The sequence below is a fragment of the Chiloscyllium plagiosum genome, chromosome 24 (genome assembly GCF_004010195.1).
Source record: "Chiloscyllium plagiosum isolate BGI_BamShark_2017 chromosome 24, ASM401019v2, whole genome shotgun sequence".
Lineage (NCBI taxonomy): Eukaryota > Metazoa > Chordata > Chondrichthyes > Orectolobiformes > Hemiscylliidae > Chiloscyllium > Chiloscyllium plagiosum.
Genome location: NC_057733.1, coordinates 35,998,575 through 36,023,839, shown reverse-complemented (window position 1 = coordinate 36,023,839; position 25,265 = coordinate 35,998,575). Strand labels below are relative to the sequence as shown.

Below are 25,265 nucleotides of genomic sequence, written 5' to 3'. Positions count from 1 at the left end.
TCAATTGTTTTAGTTTCTTTATTTTTAATATTTGATGACAGGTTTCAAATCAAATATTTGAGATAAGTAATAAGTACTCCCTTCTAGGACTCCATCAATGAACCCCAATGACAAACAAAAAAGTAAACCAACACTTTAAAGGAAACTGAATAAATTAGATGAAGTAACATTTGTTGTGGCTGGGGATGCACTCCAGTGCCACCTGTTGTGTAAAGCCTCAAAGTGGGACACTGTACGCTCCGAGTCCAGGGCTCTTTCTGTGTCAAAACGTTCAGGAATGTCTCCAACCAACATCATCAACCCTGTACATAAACACAGCATGTTGGGTGAAAGCCAGAGTCAGATTGGTGTATCTGTGAAATCTGATGAAATAACAGGCCTGGGGGCCTTGGCGACATTTGCAAAGTTTGAGATCAGAAGGGACAACAAGCTCAAGTCCACTTGCAGAATGAACACACAGGAACTCCAATGTTACAAACATGTTGGAAAGGTGGATGCTGAGTGTCTCAGTAAATATTGTTAGTTGTTCTGAGCAGAGTCAAATTTCTTTAGGTACTTGCTATGCTATGATTTGTTTTGCAAAGGAAGTGATTGTGTCGTGAGAATAATCTTTTTTGAAATGGATTTCAGTTCATAGGGCACTGGCAGCAATACTGGAGTAGTGAGAGCTATTACAATGGATGGTTTGCATTTAAACTTAGCGGGGACTGGTGTCTTGGCGAATCAAATAACGACAGGTGTTGAGAGGGCATTTGAACCAATTAGAGAGGGGAAGTGAAAGGGAGAGGGGAAAGGTAACAAGATATGGTAGCATTAAAAAGCAACTATTTATATATTGAACCCCGAGTGGGACAGTGTACAAAGATAGAAAAACCTCAATAAATAAGGTCAAAGGGGATAAAAATAGGTAAAAAGGCAAAATTAATTGCTCATTACTTGAACTTGTGTTGTATTCAGAAAAAAATAATTAGTGGCATGAATACAGGGTGTGATCTTAGAGCCATTACAGAGACATGGTTACAAGGAGGTCAAAGTTGGGATATATTCAGGGTTATGGTTACAGGGAGATCAAAGTTGGGATATATTCAGGCTTATGGTTACAAGGAGATTAAAGCTGGGATATATTCAGGGTTATGTGACTTTTCAGAAGGACAGGCAGGAAAAAAAGAGTGGTGGGCTAGCATTGTTAGTTTTCCTTAGTGGGGGAATCAAAGATTATGGGGAAAAGTAGAGGATTATCAGATCAGCCAGGATCACCTTAAATGAAGGAACAGATTTGATAGGCTGAATCACCCAATTTTGCTCCGATGTCTTATTGTCTTTTCACACAGCATGTTGCTGGGATCTGGAATGCACTGCCTGGAAGTGTGGTGTGGTCAGGTTCAATTGAGGAATTTAAGTGGGCATTGGATTATTACTTAAATAGAAATAATGTGCAGGGTGGAAGGGAAAAAGTAGAGGTCCAGCACCAAGCCACTGCAGGCACAATGGGCCAAATGGCCTCCTCCTGCACTGTAACAATTCTGTGATTGTGTTGTAATTGTGCAGGCAAATAAATTCAGGTGAGTGTGAACAAAATCAAGGAAGGATTCCAGAACAACCTTGAGGAAGAGTCGCTCAGAGACAAGGAAGAAGTATAATTGTTTTGTTTTGATGAAAATCAGAAAGAAATGGCAGATTTTTATTGTGATAAGAAAAAATGGGTAGTACAGGTTGGGGGGCATTTAATTCCCTGGAAGGTGGTGGGTGGAGACTCCACCCCCTTCCTACCTTTGCCTTGATTGTGTCTAGGGCTGGAAGGCCCATAGATGGCCTTCAGGATTGCTGCTGCCTTCAGGTGGTCAATCAATGAAAATAAATTCATCCATTAGCTTGGGGTGGGGAGATTCACTAATCAAAAGGCACTAATCAAAAGGCCTGAAAAAGGGCTCATGCCTGAAATGTCGATTCTCCTGCTCCTTGGATGCTGCCTGACCTGCTGCGCTTTTCCAGCAACACATTTTCAGCTCTGTTCTCCAGCATCTGCAGTCCTCACTTTCTCCTAAAAGGCACGATGTGTCAGGGTTGGTTTATCGGGCTGAGGGGGAGATCAAAGAACCTGGCATTGGGAAATGGAAGGCTACTGAAATGGAAGGCCTCTGCCCTCATCTCCCCACAATGCTCCTTCCACGAATGGCTTGCCTTCATTGCCATTTCTAGGCTTCAGGTGGGTGAATTACCAGCAACAACCACAGCCTCACTGGTGGCACAATTGAGCAGTTGTCAGCCTCTGACTGGCTGAGGGAAGGGCCTTCTGCTTGAGATATCCTTATACCAGGGGAGGTCGGCTGCTGAGAGGCACTTAATGTCCCGAGCTTTCCCGAAAATAGGTGACACGGTACCAAGAACCCTGTCACCTACATTAAAAACCAGCCACTGTGTGCTTTGGGTCATGGCTGAGTTAATGAGCTGACAAAGAGGGAGGGGATTCTGCATTTAAACATGGTCAGCCATTGACGGCTACTGCCTGTCCTGAGCTTCTTTATGAGATTAGGCCTATACTGAGGTTTGCTACTGGCTGTTTGCTGAAGGACATTTCTGTAGGTTGGCACATGCTTGTAAATCCTGGGCCTACAAGAAGAGGGCAAATTACTAGAATCACAAAAAGCCATAAATGATTGTATTCCTTTCCCTCCTTTAATAAAATATGTTAGACATTTCCGTACAACTGTTCCAACTCCAGAACCTCACCTCTAGCCAAATGGCAGGGAGCAGCATTTAGCAAGTTCCTTGCTGTTGCCTCCTTCTTTATAATTCTAAATCATTTATATGCTCAACAAAGTTTGAGTTATCTGACAGTTTGAATGAAACCACAGAACTGATACAGAAAACTGAGTATTTACTGTCAGAAAATCTAAGTTATCAGCAAGTATTAAAGTAAGTGGAGATGATTACTATTTGAGACTTGTAATAGGACTAAGACGTGGCAGCTGCAGACGTGACACAAAACTTTTATAGAGATAAGTTGAGACAAAACTAAATAAAATTAGTGTTGTCGCCTATCTGGTTACAGAGGTGAGAGGCCATCTTGTTCTGAGTGGGATGTCCAGAAATTTCTGGAATTTCAAAGACCAGTTTGCACTCTGACATATAAAACTATTCTTTTTTTTATTTCACCTATACTTCTAATCAACCTGTTCAGAGTTGTTATTACACACCTCTGGAATAGTTGGGACCTGAACCCAGGCCTCTTGCTCTGTTTTCCCACTTGCTTCTGTGTGTCCCGATGTGGGAATCATTACACTGAGTTTAATTCCTTCCAGCTAGTGGCAGAATAATGGTAGCAGAATTAAAGTGAAGTCAATCAATCCTAGAAGGAACCACTCATTGTTGATCCTCCATCGATTTAGTTTTGTTTTGTTTTAAATAGTAATCACCACAGGTAAAACACCCATGTATCCAATTGAGTATTTACATGCGAAGCCCATTATGGCAATGCAAACCATCATAGGTGAGGGATAGGAAGAGCAGGAAGGGACTAAACCAAAATGGAGTTGGTAGGAGAAATTAGCACTGTATATCTACGGTACCTACCTCTCTCTAAAGGCATTGAGACTGTTGACGGACACCACATGCTCCCTCTCTGAGGACACCCGGGCACAAATGTAGCCGTGAAAGAGGGTAGACAAGCAGCAGAGATGACCCCCAGCAGAGCCCGCTGCCTGGACCTCTTCTTATCCAGCCTGGCCAGGCCCAGGGGCACCCCCACCATTTTAACGTGGGCCTTTCCAATCATGCTGATTGGGTTATCTCATTAATTGATGTAAATCAGGATTCTATAATGTACATAGAGTCCTGGCTGAGCATTTCCTGAGTTGAGTGTTGCATGGACACTCTGTTCAGTAAATCTCAGTGACTGTTACACTGACCTCTGGTGGGCAGATCATGCAGTCCCAAGGGAGCATGTTCCTGAGCAACAGCCATCAAAATGGAGTGGGCCTCCCAATGAAAGATCTGGTGCCTGGCATACCATGCTAACTGCCTGATTGTTAATTATGACCTTGTTAGTTCTTTTGAAGCCACCAGGTTTCCAATAAATGTTTAGCAGTGCAAAGAAAATAACAGGACTAAAGCTGTAACCTAGTTCCAACCCCCCCCCCCACCTTAGAAAAGGTTTGTAACTAACAAAATGTGACAGCCCATCTAAAATGTTACAGTTGGCAGACCTGAAATTCACTGTCAAAGTGCCCAAATTGGAGCAAGGGAGGTTCCCATAGCTGGGTGAGATGGACAGTGTTATTTCTTCACTCAGTTTAGTGCAGGATTGAACTGATGAGCTGGTGCTCCATCTATTGGCTCAGACAAAAAAATGAACCCGTGAATCCTCAGCAGCAAATCCAAACAACTTTGAGAAAGTTCCACATCTCATATTCTGAGCAACCAGGTTGGGGAGCCAGGCTACAGAGATGGATAAAATTGTGCAGTCTTAAATATTACTACGTGTCAGTCAACAGAAGTGCATCTTCGGAAATAATTGAAAGTGGCACAAGAAACAAAAACAAAATCCACCACATCAAGAAAGAATTTGCCTTTTAAATGCGTGAAGAATTCTATTCTCAATGGTCTTTCCTATTTGTCATTCACTCTCCTTGTGCTTATGGACAAAATGTGAGTGGGCAGGTTATCTGGCTACTGCATTGCTGTTAAAATCCATGTAGTCAAACTCATCTCCCACATCATCCTTGATCACATCATCAAATCTGTGTTGCTGCAAACATTTCTGAACTGCCTTCAGCACAGCCTGCAGCCTCCTGTCAAGGGCAAGGAGGTGAGGTTCTGTCAACACTGGGCTGAGAGCATCATGAAGCAAGGATTCCCGCATAACATCACTCAATCGATAATCTGGTTGTGACAACAGCTTCAAACGTAAGAGTGTTGACTTCTTTATTCTGTAAAGTAAACAGTACATCGATTAGGGCCTTCAGCTGACAATCTATTGGACTGGATTTTGCATCAAGAATAATAAGGAGAGCATCTTACTCCTGAACAATGAGTCCAATCAAACAGCAACTTACAGTGTCCATGTATGTATATTAGAAGTGGATGTTTGGAAGTTGTTCAATGTTTCTACAGTAGTTCCTGCACAGACACCTCACTGGGAGGTCTGGTGGTTAAACACATAGGGGCCATAGACTTGATATACCTACCCAGTTGATACCCACAAAACATAATACAGTGAAAAGGTTACAGCAGTTTCTTTCATGGGTAAGTGAACTTTTAATAGGTTAATAAGTCTTAATTACTGCTAATCAATCTCCAACAATGAATATTACATTTTACGAGAGTAAAGTCACATTCCTTCAGATTTAAATTATTGCTGACGATTTAAAAAAAAATGATCCTCTGATCTCAGGTCAAAAAGTAACAGCAGGACCAATGCAGGTCCAGATTAAGCACAGATGGTCTCATGGCTAAATTGGTGTGTTTCACACCCATGTTATGACCCAGATAAGGGTATAACACATGTTTGAACGAATTTGTCCTCATATATAAGATGTTATTCTGACAGCGAGGGATTACCTGCAGCACTGAATGAGCGGGGCAAGGATGGAGAGTTCATCATGTGAGTGTTTACCAAACCTAAGAAAAATAAATAAATGGTTTAAAAGCTAGTTCGTCAAAATGAGAAAGAAAGCATTGTCATTGAGATATGCTTATCAGGATAATATACAGATATTAATTAACTGTAATGTTTTGTCAGGATTAGATGCCCAACAATGCACTTTCAACTATTTGTTATTTTGCACAATAACCACACCCTTTGATTTTTCTGTCTGTAAAATGTTTGCAATACCATATCACAGTTAATGGCTTAAATGACTCTGCCCCTGAATAAGCTCATCAGCTGCTGAAATTACCACCCATGCTTTTTCTTACCTCAACACATAATGATGCAGTCATGGCTGACTTTCTATCCTCCACCTTACATAAACGTAAGCTCATCCCAAACTCCCATGCCCATGTCCAAACTTACACCAAGTCCCATTCATGCATTACCCTCAGGTTGCCCAGCAACTTTGACTCCTGGTCCAGAAATGCTCTATTTTAAAATCCTCATTATTTTATAATTGTCTCTGTATATCCCTCTGTATCACCACCCCTCTCTTACGATTCTCCTTAAAAACATTTAGACCAAGCTTTTGGTCATCTGTCCAAATACCTCCTGATGTGTTTCGGTGTCAAATTTTGTTTGATAATGGTCCTGTGAAGCAACTAAGGATGTTTCATCATATTAAAGATGCACGTTGTCGTAACAAAGGTCATGGCAATAAGATTGTGACAGCAGAGGAGTAACAACAGGTTGTTCACAACAGGACAGAATTTCCAAAACAAAAGCTAAGAAATTTCACTATAGGTTATTGACCTGGTTTTTGTTTGAGCTTGCAGGGACTTAAATTATCTGTTAATGTGAGCAAAACCAATCAATTACTAGACTCAATTAGTGTTTGAGTCTCAATGATGGCATATTGCAATATTTTACTGTAATGCAGTGTTGACAGATATCTAGATCAATGAACTCCAAAGGTGAACAATCACCCTGTGTTTTGGACAGGTCCAAAAACATGATGCATTTTTTGACCCTGCCATGTTCTACTGTGTGTTCATATCATGAAGCTGGCTGTTCTGATGTCAGGAGAAAGTGAGGACTGTAGATGCTGGAGAGTCAGAGTCAAAAAGTGTGACACTGGAAAATCACAACAGGTCAGAAAGCATCCGAGGAGCAGAACAGTCGATGTTTCGGGCATAAGGTTTTCACCAGGAACGTAAACTACAACCTGTTAAGAATCACTTTATCATAAAATCTCTATTCAGTGTGGTTAGAGGTCATTCAGGCCATCAAATCTGCACCGACCCTCCAAACAGCATCCCTATCCCCAGAACTACCATGACTAATCCACCTCATCTGCACATCCCTAGTTACTGTGAACAATTTAGCATGGTCAATCCATCTAATCTGCACATCTTTAGAACTGGAGGAGTGCTAACCACTGTGCCACTGTACTGCCCCAAACAATCAGAATTGATCCAAGTCGACAGTAACCTGTATAGCTCAGGGAGCTTTGTTTTCCAAGTAGCGGGTTTTTGTTTACAAGAGACTGAAATAGTCTTTGTCTCTTTTCTGATCATTAAAGAAAGATTTAAAAGGAACTAAGTTCTCACCACAGAAATCTCTTCCAGGTATGTTACAAAACTAGCCTAGACTAGTTAGAATAAATCCAGACTGTCTGTCTTCCCATTTCAGACACACCTTTTGGAAATAGTGACAATGACTGATGCTTTTATATTACCCTAATAGAATGCAGACCTACTTTTATAATTAAAACGACAGGGGTGTGTTCGATTCAGACTGCACACATTTCCTGAATTGAGATTTCCTTTACATTCATTTTCTGATGGTTATTTGCAATCCCAGTTATCAGTAGTCTTTATATTCTGACAGCTTTCCTTGAATATTTTCAAGAAAATGACCTCAGATGTGCAGCATCAAAATGAGTGTGTTCCCAGCTCACTTGCTAAATCTGCCAGTTTCCAACGGCTCACTACACCTGAAACAAGCTGTCAGAAATCAGCAGTAAAAACACATTTGAGAAAACAAATGGTGCCATAATTAGAGCTAAACTAGGAAAGCTGTCTTTAGCACTGCACTCGCCAATAACATTTTTAAAATGTTTCATTCAGCACAGCTGGACTTGTGTTCTCAATGGGCAAGGCTCCAGCTTTGTGCTTGCTCAGCATTTCGATGATCTTGAAGACGTTTTCTTTAAAATTCCCTTTTGCTAATCTGCAGTTCATAGCTGGACCAGATGTTTCTACCCTCCCGCCCTTAGCTGCACACAATAAGAAATCAACTAACTGAAGTTCTACCCTTTAGAAAATGAATGCAAAAGTAAGAGAAGCCTCTTGATCTGAAGGTAGTATTATTAGAGTGGTGTCCCACAGATGACAAAATGCATACCTGAATAATTATGAAAGCGGTTCCTAGATGAGTAGGACACTGTGCAATGGAAATTAACAGGAAATAGTGACTGAAAATATAGAACAGAATGAGGAGATGTACTGAAAATTCTCCTGGACTTCTGCTGTAGCTTTGGCAAAAATGCTGAACACCTCCTCCAGCCCCATCTCTGATATCTTCCCTTGCCCCAGTATCAACTCTTTTGTCATTTAATCTCTCCTTCCTTCCAGTCTATCACAGATTTTCCCTTTCATTCTTGCCCCTGACCCTCCAAGTTCTTTCATGACTTCCTAATTTGTTACATCTCCAACTTATCTCAGTTCTGATGAATGGTTGTTGAATTGATACCTTAACATTTTTCTCTCGCTCCACAGAAGTTATCTGACCTTATGTTTTATATTTTAAGTTTCCAGTATCAATGGTATTTGCTCTTGATTTCACATACAGACACTTGTCTGTTTTGATTTTGGGTTCCGATAGTTAACGATATGGTGCCTGATCATGAGTCACAGGAAGCTTCCAGAGTTGGGTGTGTGCAAATGCAAATAATTTCATGGGTTAATTCCATGTGTGTTAGTTGCTGGTAAGCAGGAAAGTAAATTAAACTGAGACAATCAAATTACAATGACCAAGGACAAGGTGATGAAACATTTGTGCAATTTCCTTGTCATTCTCTTCCATGTGGACTTAGACCCTCTGAAAAACACATTTCAAAACGGACTCTTGTTTTTTAAAAAGTTATCATGCTTTTTACTTGTTTGCTTTATGTATGAACTGCAGTAAGTTTTTACCCTCGGGCATTGTCAAAGTGGATGATGTAGCCATCCTTTCCAAACTTTGTGAAGACCTCAAAGTGATGTCGATCCATATTTCCTGTAAACAGATTTAGAAACACTGATAAAATTAGCAGCAGAAAGTTTTCATCAGGCCTGGATCCATATTCACAGATTGTTTTTGGAATTCAGCTTTAGCTGTCCAGATGGCTGTCCTAGTATTTAATGAGCCTGGCAACTAATGATCCATTTAAGATGCCATTAATTATGAATATTAATCACTGAATCTTTGCTAGTTCTGCTAAGTCTCCTTGCATTGTCCTTGTCTAGTGATATCATAAAATATTTTAAAATCCTTCAGCAGCTAATTTCCTAGCAGTCATGAATAAGAGCACCTTTAACATTGACCTTGTCTTAAAATACTTCCCAGAAGCAGAAATCAAACCATGAAGACTTGCAGTAAAGCATATTTTAAATATATGTTTTGAAGAAACTAAGAGGATGGCAAGATTTGGGGATTGGAGTTCCAGAGGTCTGCACTAAGAATGATGCAGATTAATTCCTTCAACAATCTTGTTGCTTCCAACTGGAAAATCTTTCAACGTGATACTGTGGCCTCCACTGTTTATTAAGAGTGGGATTGAAAGGAGTAACCTTAAGTAACAGAATTCATTCTCTTTCCATTTGACACTTGTCTTGGCTTCTGGAAGCTGCTCAATTAGCTTTGTCAGTAAAATATAACTTCTGGGAGCAAGAGCCACTCAACAGATCTATTCTGATCTCTTAAATATTTCTCTGCCTGACATATGCTTTAAAACAAACCAATGATTTTGGACTCGATATGGGGATTTGATGTGTGCAAAATCATTCAATTTATTTTCAACCATTAACAAAAATGGCAATAACTCAGAAGAAATATCATTACACCTTAAAAAGAAACACGGTTCCATTTCAGAGCTGATGTCTGAACCTGGTTAGTGCAACACTGAGTACAGGAACAAGTTCAATCAATTTCACAAGACGTCTCTGCATTGAGCTCCCTCTGGTGGTGTCAACTGTTACTGGTGATTGTTTTGAGAAATCTGCTTGTGTTGCAATCATCATTTACTCCATTAAAATGTGAATTCTGCCTGTTGTGTTACATATATTTCATTTCTCATATTAAAACAACCTCTGTTTGCATTGTACTATTCTTTTTATTTGTTATATGGTGATAGGGCTTTGTTTTTTCTCCCTACAGATACAGATGAAGACTCCCTGGTCAACCTTGGTCAATCTAAATATTTAAGTATCGCCCGGTGAATTGACTTGACTGGCATTACAGCTGAATTGACACTGCCTTTTCCCATTATCTCTCAAAATGCATAAATCAACAGAAATGACAGGATACTAACATATAAAAAACATCAGACTTCACGTGAACTTTCACTTTCTGAATCCAAGTTGAGGCACTAATGTCAAACTATATCCTATGTTATATACTCTACAGGGAATTAAAGTCAATTGTATTATATCAGTTAAAACCTTGCTGTCCTTCTATCTCTCCTTACTCCATTGAAATGTCACTCAAATCCATGTTTTTGGCCAACTGTTCCTTTTATGGCTTGGTGACAACTGTTGCAAGATTACATTCTTGTGAAACACCTTGTTTACTACACTATTGGTGCTATTGCTGTTGGAAGTAAATAGGAAAATTATCTTCCTTTCCATTCCTACCTGTTAAAAAGTCAAATATCGCCATGTCAATAACATTCAATAATCTGCTACCCGTGTTGTAAGGAGGAGTACGTTTGATCTTTTCACAATAATTTGGATTGGTTTCCCACCTACAGAAAAAATAATGAGAGAATGGAAATGTTTTAAAATCCCAGTCATAATAATACTTGCAGTACATCATAATGTCAACAAACTCATTAATACATTGTTTACCCAAATACATATTGCTTTAAGACAATTCAACTTTGTCTAATATTTACCATTTTGATTAAGTGGAACCTTGCTTCTAACTTTTCTAATTGCTAATATTGTTTTCCTCCATCTGTCACAAGACCAAATGTGTTATGTATGTTGAATGACCAATACTGCTTGAGCAAATACTTTAGGAATTCCATATTCTTCTCCAATCTACCTAGTTTCTGCTGAGTTTGCGTGTTTTGGAGATCCCCCACTTTATGTATCTAATACCATAGAATGTATGTTCTAAGTGTTTGGTTGTGTGTGAATGGGATTTACCTTCCGACGCAAGGAGTATGATTTATATTTTTGAGTGTTTAAATTTGAAATAGTGGCATATGGGCTTTGAGTATTTCAGAAGTGATTAACTTGTAAGTGTTTCAGTAACCATGGGGATTTATTTTAAAATACAGTATTAGAGAGGGACTTGATAATGGGTTTTGATTACATTGGGAGAGTTTATAAGTGAATAATGTAAACAGTACAGTGCGTTAGGCTTTCAGCTAGAACATTCTGGATTTTTTGAGTATAAGGGAAACACCTTTGGCTTGGAAAACATCCTTCTAGTTTCAGCATGGAACAGTGTGCAGAAATCTTGACTGAAGCTGAATGTGTGTAACAGTTGCTCCTGAGAAATGGAAGTAGTTTGAAACTGTTAAGAAAAAGGTTAGCTCACTATAAGGAAATTAGTTTAAAACTTCAGGTCCATAAGTGTTTGTTTACAACACTGAAGAGGTTATTTGAAATTGAGAAAGTATAAGCTCAATTGAATGAATTCTTCAAGGCAATCAGATTCTCAACATGGGGAATTAAAGCCACAAATACATGAAACCCCATGAATGCGAAAGAGGAGGACTAAAGGTGGGTGGGTTGCTGATATGCATCACCCACTATATTATGGGGGACAGGTTGGGGTGAATTAGATGTTACAGACTAGCCCTCTGTTCTCTTCTACATGCTCTCTTGCCTGCAATTACATTGATGGGGGTGCTGTAAAATTCAGTGGAGTAGGACAGTGCAGGCCATCAAACATTACGAAGAAGGCAGAGAGGAAATGTAATGTATATATTTGCGGGGGCTTGGAGGGCTCAGAGGGATGGGAATCATTAATAAGCTGAAACAGAAAGCATGCAATATGTGAGTTCTGCATTTTTTATTCAACCTGTTTGGACAGGTCACATCACACACTTTCAGGGCAGGTGGGACTTGAACCAAAACCTTATGGCCCAGAAGCAGAAATATCAAAACCTTTAAAGCATCAGGCTAAGTCTCTGAAATACTTGTCTAGTTGCATCACGATTACCAAGCTGAGACTAATTTTGTAGAGTCCCTACAGTCTGGAAGCAGGCCATTCGGTCCAAAGAGTTCACAGTGACTGTCTAAAGAGCATCCCATCCAGACCCTACCCTTACCCTATAACCCAGCATTTCCCATGAATAATCCACCTAGCCTGCACAGCCCTGGACACTATGGACAATTTAGCATGGCCAATCCACTTAGAATGCACATCTTTGGACTGTGGGAGGAAACCAGAGCACCGTGAGGAAATCATGCAGACACAGGGAAAATGTGCAAATGCCTCACTGACAGTCACCCAAGGGTGGAATTGAACCTGGGTCCCTGATGCTGTGAGGCAGCAGTGCTAATCACTGAGCCACTGCGCCACCCATGAAGCTAATTGTCAAAGTAACAATGAAGTAATGGAACCAGAGCTCTTGTGGTGCAGTGGTATTGCCCCAACCTCTGAGCCAGGAGGCCCAGATGTAGGTTCCATCTGCTCCAGAGGTCTGTAATGACATCTCTGAACAGGTTGATTAGAAAATAACTGAAGGAATGGAAACCAGTGGAATACAAATCTTGGTTTGGTGTGTTCCACTCGTGACTGCTGGTACTCTATTCAAACCTGTTTCACTTCAGTTGCTATTATCTAAAAAGGAAGAATGTTCAGTCTCTTTGAAGCTGAAATACAGAGAATGATAAATCCTAGCACTTACTCCTTTTTATCAGCAAATGTGTAGGATCTGCTCCACGGGTTCTCAATGAGTTCCCGCTGGGCAATGTGGAGGTCAGGCAGAAAGGCAGACACTGACCCTTCCAGTAGGTGAGGTTTCCCACAGACTGCATACTCTGTCTTACACGAGTACAGGCACCTAGCAAAGAAACATACATTGTTCTCTGTAAAAGAATAGAGACAATTAATTCACAACATTGATCTAACCATATATTGACCTTATACTGAAAACTGACAAATAATTAGAGTTGCCAACTCTGACCAGACATAATCCTGCAAGCCTCAGCAATGACTTTCCCCCAGTCCACTTGCCAAGTCAGTCTTCTTTTGCCCATCTTTAATACCTTTATAAATTAACAACAAAAACATTCAAAAGAAATGAGAAAAGCACTATAATCTTTATGTTTTTGTTGTTGACAGAATCCAGGAGATTAATCTCTGATTCCTGGTGGTTCCAGGACAATGCTGGAAGGTTAACAGACTTACAAAGCAGATATTATAGTAACAGCAGGTGTGTACTTTGATACTTTAGCAACATCCAAAGGAATTAAGAGAACTGTTCAGCTTTCAACTCTGGCTGGAAACAAGAACTTCCTGCTATTTGGGTCCTCAATGTTCCTTCATTTCCGTGGACAGGCATGTTGAAAGATCCTCTGCTACATTTCTTGTTCACAAGGTCTTTATTTTGAAACGAATAAAACATTTTGCAAAATAATCTGTCACCAGATTACAATGACAGATTCATTCCATTACCACTGGGCAACAGTGAATAGCTTAGAACAAACAGTTGGGAGTTTTATTTGGTTATCTTTCGTAATGAGGAAGTATTTGTGTAGATGTTTCTCACAAAAAGTTAATATGGGAAAGATGACATTGTATGTGAAAGGAGCAACTTTATAGTCAAATAACGTTCTTCTTTCACACTTCTATACATTCTTATAGCCATCCAAGGGAGAGGGATCAAACATTATACTAGTTTACTAAAATAGTTGAGTTGCCAAATTTAAAATAATAGAAATTTGCCTGGCTATCCACTTTTGCTAAGTGGAAATCCTTTCATAGTAAGTGCCTCAACATAATATAAAAATGATGAAATACGTCATGGGTTTATCAAATGTAGAGCCAATTAAATAGCTAGAATCATTAAGTTATAGACACCTGCAGCATGAAAACAGGACCTTCAGCCCAACTTGTCCATGTCGCCCAGTTTCCACAATTTAAACTAATCCCATTTGCCAGCATTTGGTCCCTATCCCTCCAAACCTATCCCATCCATGTACCTGTCCAAATATTTTTGAATGATGAAGTTATACTTGCTTCCAGCAGTACCCCTGGCAGTCTGTTCCACTCACCATCGTCTGTGTGAAACAATTGCCCCTCTGCACCCTTTTCTATCTCTGTCCTCTCACCTTAAACCTATGCCCTCTAGTTTTAGACTCCCCTACCATAGGGGAAAGCTGTCTGCTTTCTACCTTATCTATGTCTCTCATGATTTTATAGACCTCTATAAGGTCACCCCTCAGTCTCCTATGCTCCTGGGAAAAAAGTCTCAGCCGAAGCAACCTCTCCTTATAACACAAACCATTCAGTCCAGTAAATCTTTTCTGCACTCTTCTTAATTTAATAATAGTTTAATAAAGCACATACATTAGTAATATAGAATCAGATGTAAATTGGCTTCCCTTTTTACACTGCAAAATTGTTACTGAATTTGGACATTATGGGATAAGACTGAATATTGTTGTACATTCATGTAAGTATTTTGGACTGTCACTTTGACAGTCTGATCATGTAACATCATGTTAATGTCTTTGGCCATTTTGGATAGAAACAGCTTTATCTAGCTGGGGCATTGCAGAATGAATACCTCCCTTAATAAAGCTTTTATTGTCATTAAACACTTCAGCCTCACAGTCTTCGTGAAGCATAACAAATATCTGGAATTATATTTCGGACAGGACAGTTGCAAATCTACTTTTCTGCTGTTCTGAATATCTCAGACTGGCTTCTCCTATTCATTTTCCAAAGGAGTTACTCTTTGCAGTTACTATGTTGAACAATGATTGTACACAAACCCAATTTTCCACTTATTGGAAAGATCAAAACAGACTCATGCCTATAATTAGATGTAAGATGATTAAACCGTTTTTAGCTTCTCTTAGTTGGAAGAAAACTAAGTTACTTTTCAGTTGTCATAAAGCTTTTGTTCTGAACTACACAGGCTTCTGTAGAGTTTGGCTTCTTTCTTCATTACCTGGTGAGATGAAAAAGGTGCCTTTCAAATCTTCATTTCTAGTCAGGTCTCGGACCTCTCTACTTAAATTAAGCTTTCGGCCAGCCACCGGTGGAACACGCCGGAAATCAAGAATTCTTTAATGGAAAGTAGAAATTCATCAGCAAATACAATGAATAATAAATTTGATTAGCATATCTTCAGATAAAGTTAGTGCATATATGCCTGAGGTGCAGGGATTTAAATTCCTGAACAATTTGTTACTTTAACAATTTACTGATGATTGCTACTGTGTATAATCTGTTGTTCAAAACAAAAAGTGGACAATCCTAACAGCCCCAGTGCCATTTGTCTTGAATGCCTGAAAGGGACTGTTGACGGTGCATATTCCTGAATTTCTTGTAATATAGCAGCAGGAGAAAGCCATTTAACCCTTGAGCCAGTTTTACAAGATCATGGCTGTTCATAACCCAACTTCATTTACTGACCTTTTCCCTTAATATCTTTGGTTAATAAAAATCTATCCATCCCACAGAGTTCCAACCTCCTAACACTGTTTGCATATTTTCTAATTCACTCCTCAAAAATCAATGCCTCAGTCCCATGAAACTCTAAGTTCTCTTTTGACTTCCATTGTTTCTAGCTTTCATCATTTGGAAAGACCTCCATTCCATCCTATTAGTTGCAAAGTCAGTGATCTCTTGGTTATCTCCATCAAAATTCATTTGTCAGAGGTTTGTCTAATTGCTTGGTCTATTTGTATCTCTTTGTAATTTTATGCATCCATCCACACTACTTACAATGCTCCTTTTCTTTGTGTCAAACGAGGACATATGGCTATTTAACCCATCAGCATGTCTTGGTGAACAATTCAATTCCCAATGCAAATCTTTGTGGGACACCAGTAGTTATATCCAATTAGCCCATTATCCCTGCTCTCTGTAGATCCTGTCATATACAACAATGTCAGTGAAGCTTTTCGATCAGTTAATGATGAAGACTGAATATGGAAATCCCTTCTCTCCCTTTATTATTCAGATTATTGTTTGAATGCAAAATTTGAGTGCACCGTTTTATACAGAGTCTATACTTGTGGACAATGTGACGATGATTGCTAAGTCACTGACAACTTGTATTCAAAGACATTTTGATGCTGTGGATTTAAAATATAACTTGCAAGCTGACACACAACAGGAGGGAGCAGAGCCAGTTGTTTTATACACCCCATGATAATTTTTCTTTTCACTGCAATTGAGTTTCACTATCACATGTCTGGGACAAATTCAATTCCACTTCCTGAGCAGTAGAAGGGCTGTGCTGTATTAGTTCACAGTAAGGCTGCTAGATGGATCAGCTCTTAGTGCATTCCCCATCGAGGGGGAAGGGAATGAAACGTTTGCATTCCTCTTCAAACACACATTCCAGAGAAGAACCAAGCCTGAGTCACAACATCTTTCCAGTTTAGGGGCAAGAGGGGGAATGTAAACTGGATGGCAATACGTTGCTCCTGTGAAAGAAAACATTAAGATGAAAGAACAAAGTAAAGACAGATTTTTAAGAAACTTATTGATTTCCAACATCTTCCACTCCACAGTTAAGTCTTAGCAATCAAAAGTGAATAAAAATAAAATCCAATCTCCACCCAATTGTTTTTGTAGATGTCTCACCCTACAGGGAACTTATATATGATTATATTGACTCTCAATAGTTTACGTGGTTGACATAATTATAGTATTTTGGCTTAAACCTTAGGTGGAATGTGAGCCAGTTATAATCTTTGCAATAACAATATTTATGAAGATTTTTAAGGAGTACAACTTCATAAGGGGACTTTCGTACAAAACCTTTCTATGCTCCAACACAGCATGGGTTTATTTCATTGCCTTGCCAGCGCTGGAATGTTTTTGATATTTCAAAACTTAGAAATTCCCTTTTGTTCTAATCAGAAATGGATTCTGGTCTCCTTTATGAAAAATGAATGATTCATAACATCATTAACACTAGGAGATGTGTTTTGGGGTTCCTGTGGGGATATTATTATTCTGTTCTCCTGGTTAAATGTGCATTCCCAAAACTGATAATGGAAAATACTTTTTTTTAAATTTTATGAGGGAGGAATATAATTTAAAATGTATTTAAATCAAACAATGGTCCACCACTAAGTGTCAGTTAATTCAGTTGTGTACAGATAGCTTGCTCTCACTTGTGCTTAGCTATTTAGAAGTGATGTTACGGTTTTCTGAGTTCTCTCCTGATTCACTTCAATCATAAGGCTTTTAAAGTGATATTCCCAATGAATTGAATTTATGTGGTTGGAATTAAAGGCACCCTGTTCACCACAGCTAAAAGAACATCAGAGAGAGCAGGCCAGCCCCTCAGCTGTCCAAAGATATTGAACAGAGACAAGCTTCTGCCCCCTACCCACCCAACATCAGGATGTCTCACCTCAGTTTCTGGGCTGGATGCCTTGGGCAGGACTCTCCATCCGCTGCTTAAATCCCAGTCACAACATTAACTGGACATTAATTGGTTGCTTAAGGGCTTTAACTGGCCCACATGTTGACTGGCAACTTGACATCTGGTACCCCCCCACTCAGCACTCAGTAAAAAGGGGGTGTAATAGACAACTGGTGGCAGGCATGTGCCGACTGCACTCTCCCCACCCCAACTTAGGGATGTGCAGGCTAGGTGTATGAGCCACAGGAAATGCAGGATTACAGGGGTAGGGTAGGAGGGTGGGTCTAGTTTGGATGCTCTTCAGAGGGTCGGTGTAGGCTCGATGGGCTGAATGGCTGGCTCCCACAATGTAGGATCTTCAAACCCACAAACAAGAGAACATTAATTTTCACCCCAGGTGCTTGTATTCACACTAGCATTTACGACAAATATTTAGAGAAAACAGAAATGTTAATTCCCAAGATCATATTGCTCAAAAGCTTCTTGCTTTTGGTCTTTCTGTAAATCACCAGAAAGTTGAGCAAGATAGCAGGTGGATTATTGTAAAAAACCATTAGTTCAATAAAATCTCATCCTGCCTACTTGGTCTGCCCTTACAAGACCCAGTACAATGCTACGAGGCTGACTTAATCCCATCTGAAATATTGAGTCAGCTGCTCATTTATAAATTCCAATCAACTACGAATAGACAGTAAATGTTGCCTTTCCACTGTTTAAATATTAATCACTTAAAAAAAACTTGCATCAAAAATTCAAACCCTACAGAGCACTACAAAGACCAACAAGAATTAATGAATACATTAATATATACAATGAAGTGAATCATTGTACAATCGCATTATTCTACCAGGGAGCTATTGTTATTGAAGTCTGTAAAAACATAGAAACAGCCCGTAATTCATTTCATTGCCACCTTAGTGTTAGCAAAACCGCATTCCATTTTCACTCAGTTGCACTGGATTCTTTAATTTGGCCTTACCTGTCCAGGTGAAAAGCAGCTATTTCAGCATTATGTCTTTGAATGTCAACAAAATAAAATACATCTGCTGGAGTTTCGTCCTCTCGTTTCTGCCTGAGAAAATGGAAGGAATATTTCTTTTGTAGTGTGGATCATTCATCATTCAACAAATTAAAGGGTAGCATTAACCTGGTTATTACGCACACACATGCACATTACCTTTGTGAATTATTTCTTTAATTCTCCTCTTAATGGCTCTTCCCATGATTTCACAGTGACCTACTGACTTCCTGCAATCTGCTGTGTAGCCAGCTGTCAGAAAGAGTCTGACTCTTTATGTTCTGAATACCTTCTTTTAACTGCTGGACTAGTCAGTGATAGGCCATGGAGACACATACATTCATAAACAATCCTTTAAGAAGATATTGGATGGTCATAGTTACATTCTGGCAGAAAGACCATGGAAGAATTTAATTTTTTATTTTCTTTCTGGCTGGATATCCCCAGTGTACAGTAATGATATTGTCAAACAGGAGTAATTGCTGCTGATTTTAAATCTCCTTGCAACATTGGTTGGTGTGGTCATGGTAACAGAAAGACAGGAAAAGAGAGATGCAACCAGAATTGAAGGAGGTTGTCAGAGATTTTGAGGGTTTGTGCGCTACCATCCCTTTTTGCCTTGTACCATCACCCCATCTCTCCTGCCTTTTCCCCATTTAGTCTCTCCTGCCTTTCCCCATTTACACACCTTCCCTTTCATGCTTTCCTCCTCTCCCATCTTTCCCAGCTCCTGAACTTGCTTAAACATAAAAAAATTGGCAACTTTTTGCAGTTTTGATAGAAGGTTATTGAGCTGAAATATTAATTGTGCTTCTCTCTCCATTGATGCTGCCTGACTACTTGAATATTGGCAATGGAGGAACTAAAACTACATGAATGAAACAAAGCAGAAGAGACCTGCTGGCTAATGTTAATACCATATGCCCAGAAGACTTGCATGTAAAACCACATTAAAATGGCCTTTCCCAAATAGTAAAATGCATATTTTGCTGTTTGAAAATCAAATCTATACTTAACAATCATGGCTGTGTGTGTTCTTTTTTTAGCCCAATGCAGGCATTAAATACTTGAAAAGGAAGTATTTTTACAATAGGTGGAATTTTCCACTCCTTAGTATGGCATCCGCAATGGCAAAAAATAAGAATAATAGAATCCCGACAGTATGGAAAGAGGCCATTTGGCCCATCAAGTATATGACGACTCTCTGAAGATCATCCCACCCAGACTCCTATCCCATCCCCATAACCCTGCATTTCCCAAACGTAATCCACCTAGCCTGCACATCTCTGAACATTATGTGGCAATTTAGCATGGCCAATGCACCTAATTTGCACATCTTTGGACAGTGGAAGGAAACTGGAGCATACGGAGGAAATCCACACAGACCCAGGAACAACATGCAAACTCCACAAAGACAAACACACGAGAATGGAATTGAACCTGGGTCCCTGGCTCTGTGAGGCAGCACTGCTAACCTCTGAGCTACTGTGCTGCCCTGGTTGGGAAATAGAGATAATAAAAAGTATCAGTAGGGTGACTATTCCCATATTTTGGCTAAATGTCATTTTTGCTGAGATTCATGTGAGGTTTAACATGCCATAATCACCAGACTGTGCTCCTGAGTACATCTAGGAAGAATACCCATCGAGGTGAAAGTCTCTGATTTGGTGGAGGAGCAGAGAAAGATTCTGCGAGTGTATCGTCTCAGGGCTCAGCAGCTTCCTCTTGAGGTCTCTTCATCCCCACAAGTGGTCATGCTCTTCTCTGGTTAATCCAAGAATCTTCTTAATGCATGGAGTGAGGAGCTGATGTCCACCTCCCCTCCCACCACCCATTGGTAATTCACTTCTCAGCTCAATTGGGGAAAAATTCTCCTGCAATGAGACAACAGCAGGGTTGAATATGATGGAAGTGGATGGAAGAGCTGTTAGTGGTGATACATTAGCAGAAGACGTGGTAAGGTCTCCCCAGTGACTATGAAGCTCAGATGGCAGCAAGTGTTAACAGTTGGGGAATGAGATGGGTGGGAGTCATTGGGTGGACTTGATGGATGTAATAGAGTTCCTATCCATGAGCTTTAGTGTGAAGCGAGTGCAGTGGCAGAGTTAGAGACAGTGGTGACCCAGGAGGTGTGAGGTAGCAGAGAGACGATGATGGCCCTTATCTTGAAGGATGCAGAGGATCATTGGCCTTTTCTTTCATTGCATGCTGTCCCCTCCTGACTTGAAATACAGCATTCACCTGAGCTATTTAGGTCCAGGTGGCATGAACTCTTGTGGCAGTCTGCAGAAGAGAAGACAGCCCTCCTCTTCACATCACCTTCAGGTCCTTGTCTGTAAAGTGCAGAGGAAGCCTTTCTTTCTTCTCATAGAATCAAAGAATCCCTACAGTGTGGAAACAGGCCCTTCGGCCCAACAAGTCCACATCGACCCTCCACATAGACCCATTCCCCGAACCTATTACTCTACATTTACCCCTAATTAATGCATCTAACCTACACATTCATGAACACTATGGGCAACTTAGCTTGGCCAATTCACCTAACCTGCACATCTTGGGATTGTGGGAGGAAACTGAGCACCCTAAAGAAAGCCACGCAGACACAGGGAGAATGTGCAAACTCCACAGAGGCAGTTACCCGAGGCTGGAATTGAACCCGGATCCCTGGCGCTGTGAAGCAGCAGTACTAACCACTGAGCCAGCTCCGCAATGTGAGGGCCGGTTCCTGGTTTGCAGCATTGGAAGTTGAGCACAGTTTGCTTTAAATATGATAAAGGCAGTGGGAACACTGGGAAGCACCAGCAACAATGAGCACTTCCCCTGACGTGCCATTCCATAAGAAAGGTCCTCAAGAGCCCATTTAAAAACTAAGAAAGTGAAGGGCAAAATGTTGTATGCCATGTCAGACAGGGCCCCATGAATCTCACTAAAACAAAGCAAAAAGACAAGTCCCACCTAATGTATATTTTCCTTGGCTGAGCTCCCAAGATCTTTACAAAATCTGAATTGGATCAGTCTGAATTTTGCTTTGTTTTTGCATCTGGGTGGTCTATGAAAGCAATCCCCCTACTCATCGGGTGAGATCAGCAATTGCTAAGTTGGACTGTCCTATTAGGAATCCCAGACTGAACAGGGACTGAGATTTTTAACCTGCTGTGATTGACACTCAAAACAAGCTCTAATTCAACCAATTTATCCGGTGAATTGCTTCCTGGTATGTTAGTAATATAAATATTAAGGAAAAATTGCATTTATCAGACACCTTTCCTGACTTCAGGATGTCACAATGTGTTTCACAGTCCATTAAGTACTTTTAAGGATAATTCCTTTTGTAATGCAGGAATTGGAGCAATCAATTTGTAGATAGCAATGTAATAATGATCAGATAAGCTGATCTTGTGATGTTAGTTGAAGGATTTACATTGATCAGGACACCAGGGATAATTCCCTTGCTCTTATTAAAATTAGATTCATGGGTTCTTTTGTGTAAATTGAGGGGGCAAGTTCAGTTTAGCATCTCCTCCAAAAGACAGCATGTATAATAGTGCAGCACTCTAACATTATGCTGGAACTTTGTGCACTCTAACATTATGCTGGAACTCAAATGCACATTGTGTGTCTTCTATCAACAAACATTTGCCTCAGAGGCAAATGTCTGACTGACTGAGCCACAGCTGGCACATTAGTTTTTAATGCTTAGCGTTCTAAAGTATAATAACTGAGAGCCGCATCTTTAATAGCAGTTACACTTGAGTGTTACATGTTTGAACATAATTGAAATGCTCAATTGATATGAATTACCTTGTAGCTTGTGAACATATTCTCAAGTATTGCAGTTCATGAACACATTCCAACACGAATGATGAAATCTGCATCATGCAAAGGTTGTGATTTGTTTTGCTTTAAACTTGGCTATGGTAGTACTGTTGCAAAATCTACTGCACCAGGGTGTATCATTTACTTTTCCGGAACCCTGGAGTAGTGGGTCTTGACAATCAGCACACCTTTGCAAGTGGGTTGCAACAATGGGTAGTTGATGAGTAGTTTGGCCATATTAAAAAAAAGGAGACCCAACAGCATGATTATTATGTATTCATTTGATTTTGAACAGCAAACTATGCATTTTACTTTAAATCTGTGAAACTCAAATTTTAAAGATTTCCACAGTGGATTGCAATTATCTTCACTTTAATTTCAGCAGAAATTTCAGAGAAATAGCAGAATCATGTATGCCATTTTTTCAAAGTTTCCAGCAATGCTACACCATAATCTCAGACAATCCCCTTGGGGCTCTTGGAAGTCTGACCATTTATTGTACAATGACAGTTTTCTATGAAAGGAAAGAAGCTTTTAATCTTGGTACTGATTACTTCAGTTAGATTTGTGGGTGAAGCCACCTGCTTGCAACATGTGATATACAGTGGAATAATGAATTTCTTTAAGTATGAAGGTTAACAGGTCAAACTGTAGGTCAAGACTGTAACTCACCTTCTTTCACAGGCCTGGTTACCTCTGACCATTGCTAATGAGAGGTAAATTCCATTTTATTGAGTGACCAAAAGTTTTGTGGTGGAGTTTGAAACTTGTTTTTCTGGTTCTTTGTAACATTTTAAAAACTGGAACTCAGTTCAGAATGTGGTATTTCCATTAATGTTGGTGACATTTGAGTGCATTTTCATTTAATCGAACTATGACCAGTGGTTGGAGATGGGATAGTCAATTAATTTTAATGTCTTAGAAATAATGGTTAAGGTTTTCTCGCCAGGTGCTATTTGTTGTGAAGTTGTAACCATTTTCCTTACAATCACGTTTATGGTTGAGCAGAAAATAATAAAATGAAGTGACTCCTTCTAATTCCATGCTATACATTTCTATGACACCATTCACTTAATTCCCTTTTGGTGTTCATTTACAGGACATGAGGATGTTGTAAAGTTGCTGCCTATTTCTCATTCCTATTTACCCTTGAAGGTGATGGTGGCTCGTGTGTGTGTGTGTGCAGACCAAGGTCAGTTAGTATGAAAAGCTCAGTATTGACTCACATTGAATGACGTCCAAATCAGCAACATAATAGAGAGGAGGTCCAGTACATTTTAGACTCATGGTAATAAACAATGCCTTCAAGGGCAATGGGAAGGAGAAAACAATTGGTAAGTTAAAAAAAATGATTGTTTTATGGTTATTTTCAAGAAAATGATGAGCATAAAATCCCAAGAATTAAACGTAGTATGAGTCATTCTCAAGGTCTGTCTCTCGCACTATCTCTGCAGTTTGATTTAAGCAAATGGACATCAACAACTCAGGGGAAAAATGCAATATTCTCAATCTTTCTTTGTGCCCTTTTTCATTGGTATATTTATAGCAGTGATGAACAATTACAAAATCGAATCATCCACTCCAAAGTGAAAGAGTTACAGACTGTTCAATTTGCATTATTGGGTGTTGGTGAATTGACTTACTTCATAGGCTTGAATATTGCTTTGCCGAAATTCTGAAATTTTAGGAGCAGTTTCAGATGAACCCCACTTGGCTTCACAACTTGTGGGGAGAAAACACCAAGAAAATCAAACACACCAAGAAAATCAACAGATAAAATAATGTTTCATAACATATAGAATACCTTCATTTGAATACTACTGTTAGCCACTACTCACTATCCAAGACAAACAGAGAATTAAAAAAAACTTGAAGCCAAGGTGCAGTGTCTTTATAACAGAGCAAGCACTTTCGGTTATATGAGGCAGACTGTCCATGTAGTTTTAAGTGGGAAATCCACAACCTCTGCCCACAATTCCCATCCTTCAGTTAAAAACTGTAATTCTCATGATTGAGGGAAAAGTGCTTCCTTCCGCAGAATGATGCCCTAAGTCCCAAACAATTAAACTAAGTGTAGTTTCACTTGTGTATTTCAGAATTACAAAACAATGACACTGGCGCCAAGCAAGCCAGCTTCCAGATAGCTGTAGCAATTTATGTCATGACCTTTCATTTCAGGGAATTACATCAATGCTAGATCAGCTCATACTTCATATTTATTATAATATAACCTTATATACACAATAACTATTGTAAAACTATTGTTCTCCCTGCACACCAGTACCAGATTGAGGTAGAAAGAATTCCAAGGTAGCGAGTTCTGTTCTAAAATTAAATTTCCCTCATGATTACAGGCAATCGGGTCAATCGTGTGATCATGAGTGCCCTTGAACATTATGTGCAGAATTCTATAGCCTTCAGTGCACTTGAGATTTTCTGTTACATACTGGGAGCCAAATGTAAATGTAATATAAAAATGATCCAATTTTACATAATGGGGCAAAGATTGGGAAAGGCATGTAAAGCACCTTCAGAACAATTCTGGCATGTGTAGCCTGGATCACATTATCAACTCCTTAATGTTCACAGTGTGCTGGAAAGTTATTAAGCACACTTCTGATTTTACTCTGTGCCAGGTATAATGTAACCTTGAATGGGAAAAAAACCCTACTAAGTTGGCAGCTGAGGTGCTTTCTGACTTTCAAATCAACATGTGGTGCAGTAGCTGTGTTAACTTAACCTTTGCCATGTTGATCTTTAAATCCTGGAGGACTGGGTGACACAGTGTGTCAGTCAGGCCCTGATTGAGAGGGGAAAGGGCAAGCAAACAGCATTATGTGAAAAACAGCCAGCATAGACATGATGGGTTGAATAGTCCCCTTCTGTACTGCAGCCATTCTATGATCCTATGATATGAAACATCTTCTGAACAGCACTTCAACAAATTGCTTATTTATAAACTTCATATTTCCAATGGGATGAAGTTTTAGTTTGAAGGTAAACTATTC

The 25,265-nt window shown here is 39.7% G+C and overlaps 1 protein-coding gene across 3 annotated transcripts in view; it reads right to left on the bottom strand.

The window, feature by feature from the left end:
* Positions 1 to 25,265, bottom strand: part of LOC122562171 (pseudokinase FAM20A-like) — a 51,344-nt gene continuing 26,079 nt past the window's right edge. For 2 of the 3 annotated variants that reach the window (XM_043714787.1, XM_043714788.1), the window contains exons 4-11: positions 23,901 to 23,979; positions 18,403 to 18,495; positions 14,988 to 15,103; positions 12,717 to 12,897; positions 10,486 to 10,595; positions 8,788 to 8,869; positions 5,560 to 5,619; positions 1 to 4,928 (exon numbers count right to left, since the gene is read on the bottom strand). In XM_043714787.1, coding sequence (XP_043570722.1) covers positions 4,661 to 4,928; positions 5,560 to 5,619; positions 8,788 to 8,869; positions 10,486 to 10,595; positions 12,717 to 12,897; positions 14,988 to 15,103; positions 18,403 to 18,495; positions 23,901 to 23,979 — 989 coding nt within the window. In that variant the 3' untranslated portion in view covers positions 1 to 4,660. The remainder of the gene's footprint in view (positions 4,929 to 5,559; positions 5,620 to 8,787; positions 8,870 to 10,485; positions 10,596 to 12,716; positions 12,898 to 14,987; positions 15,104 to 18,402; positions 18,496 to 23,900; positions 23,980 to 25,265) is intronic. The other variant, XR_006315258.1, reaches the window with a different exon arrangement.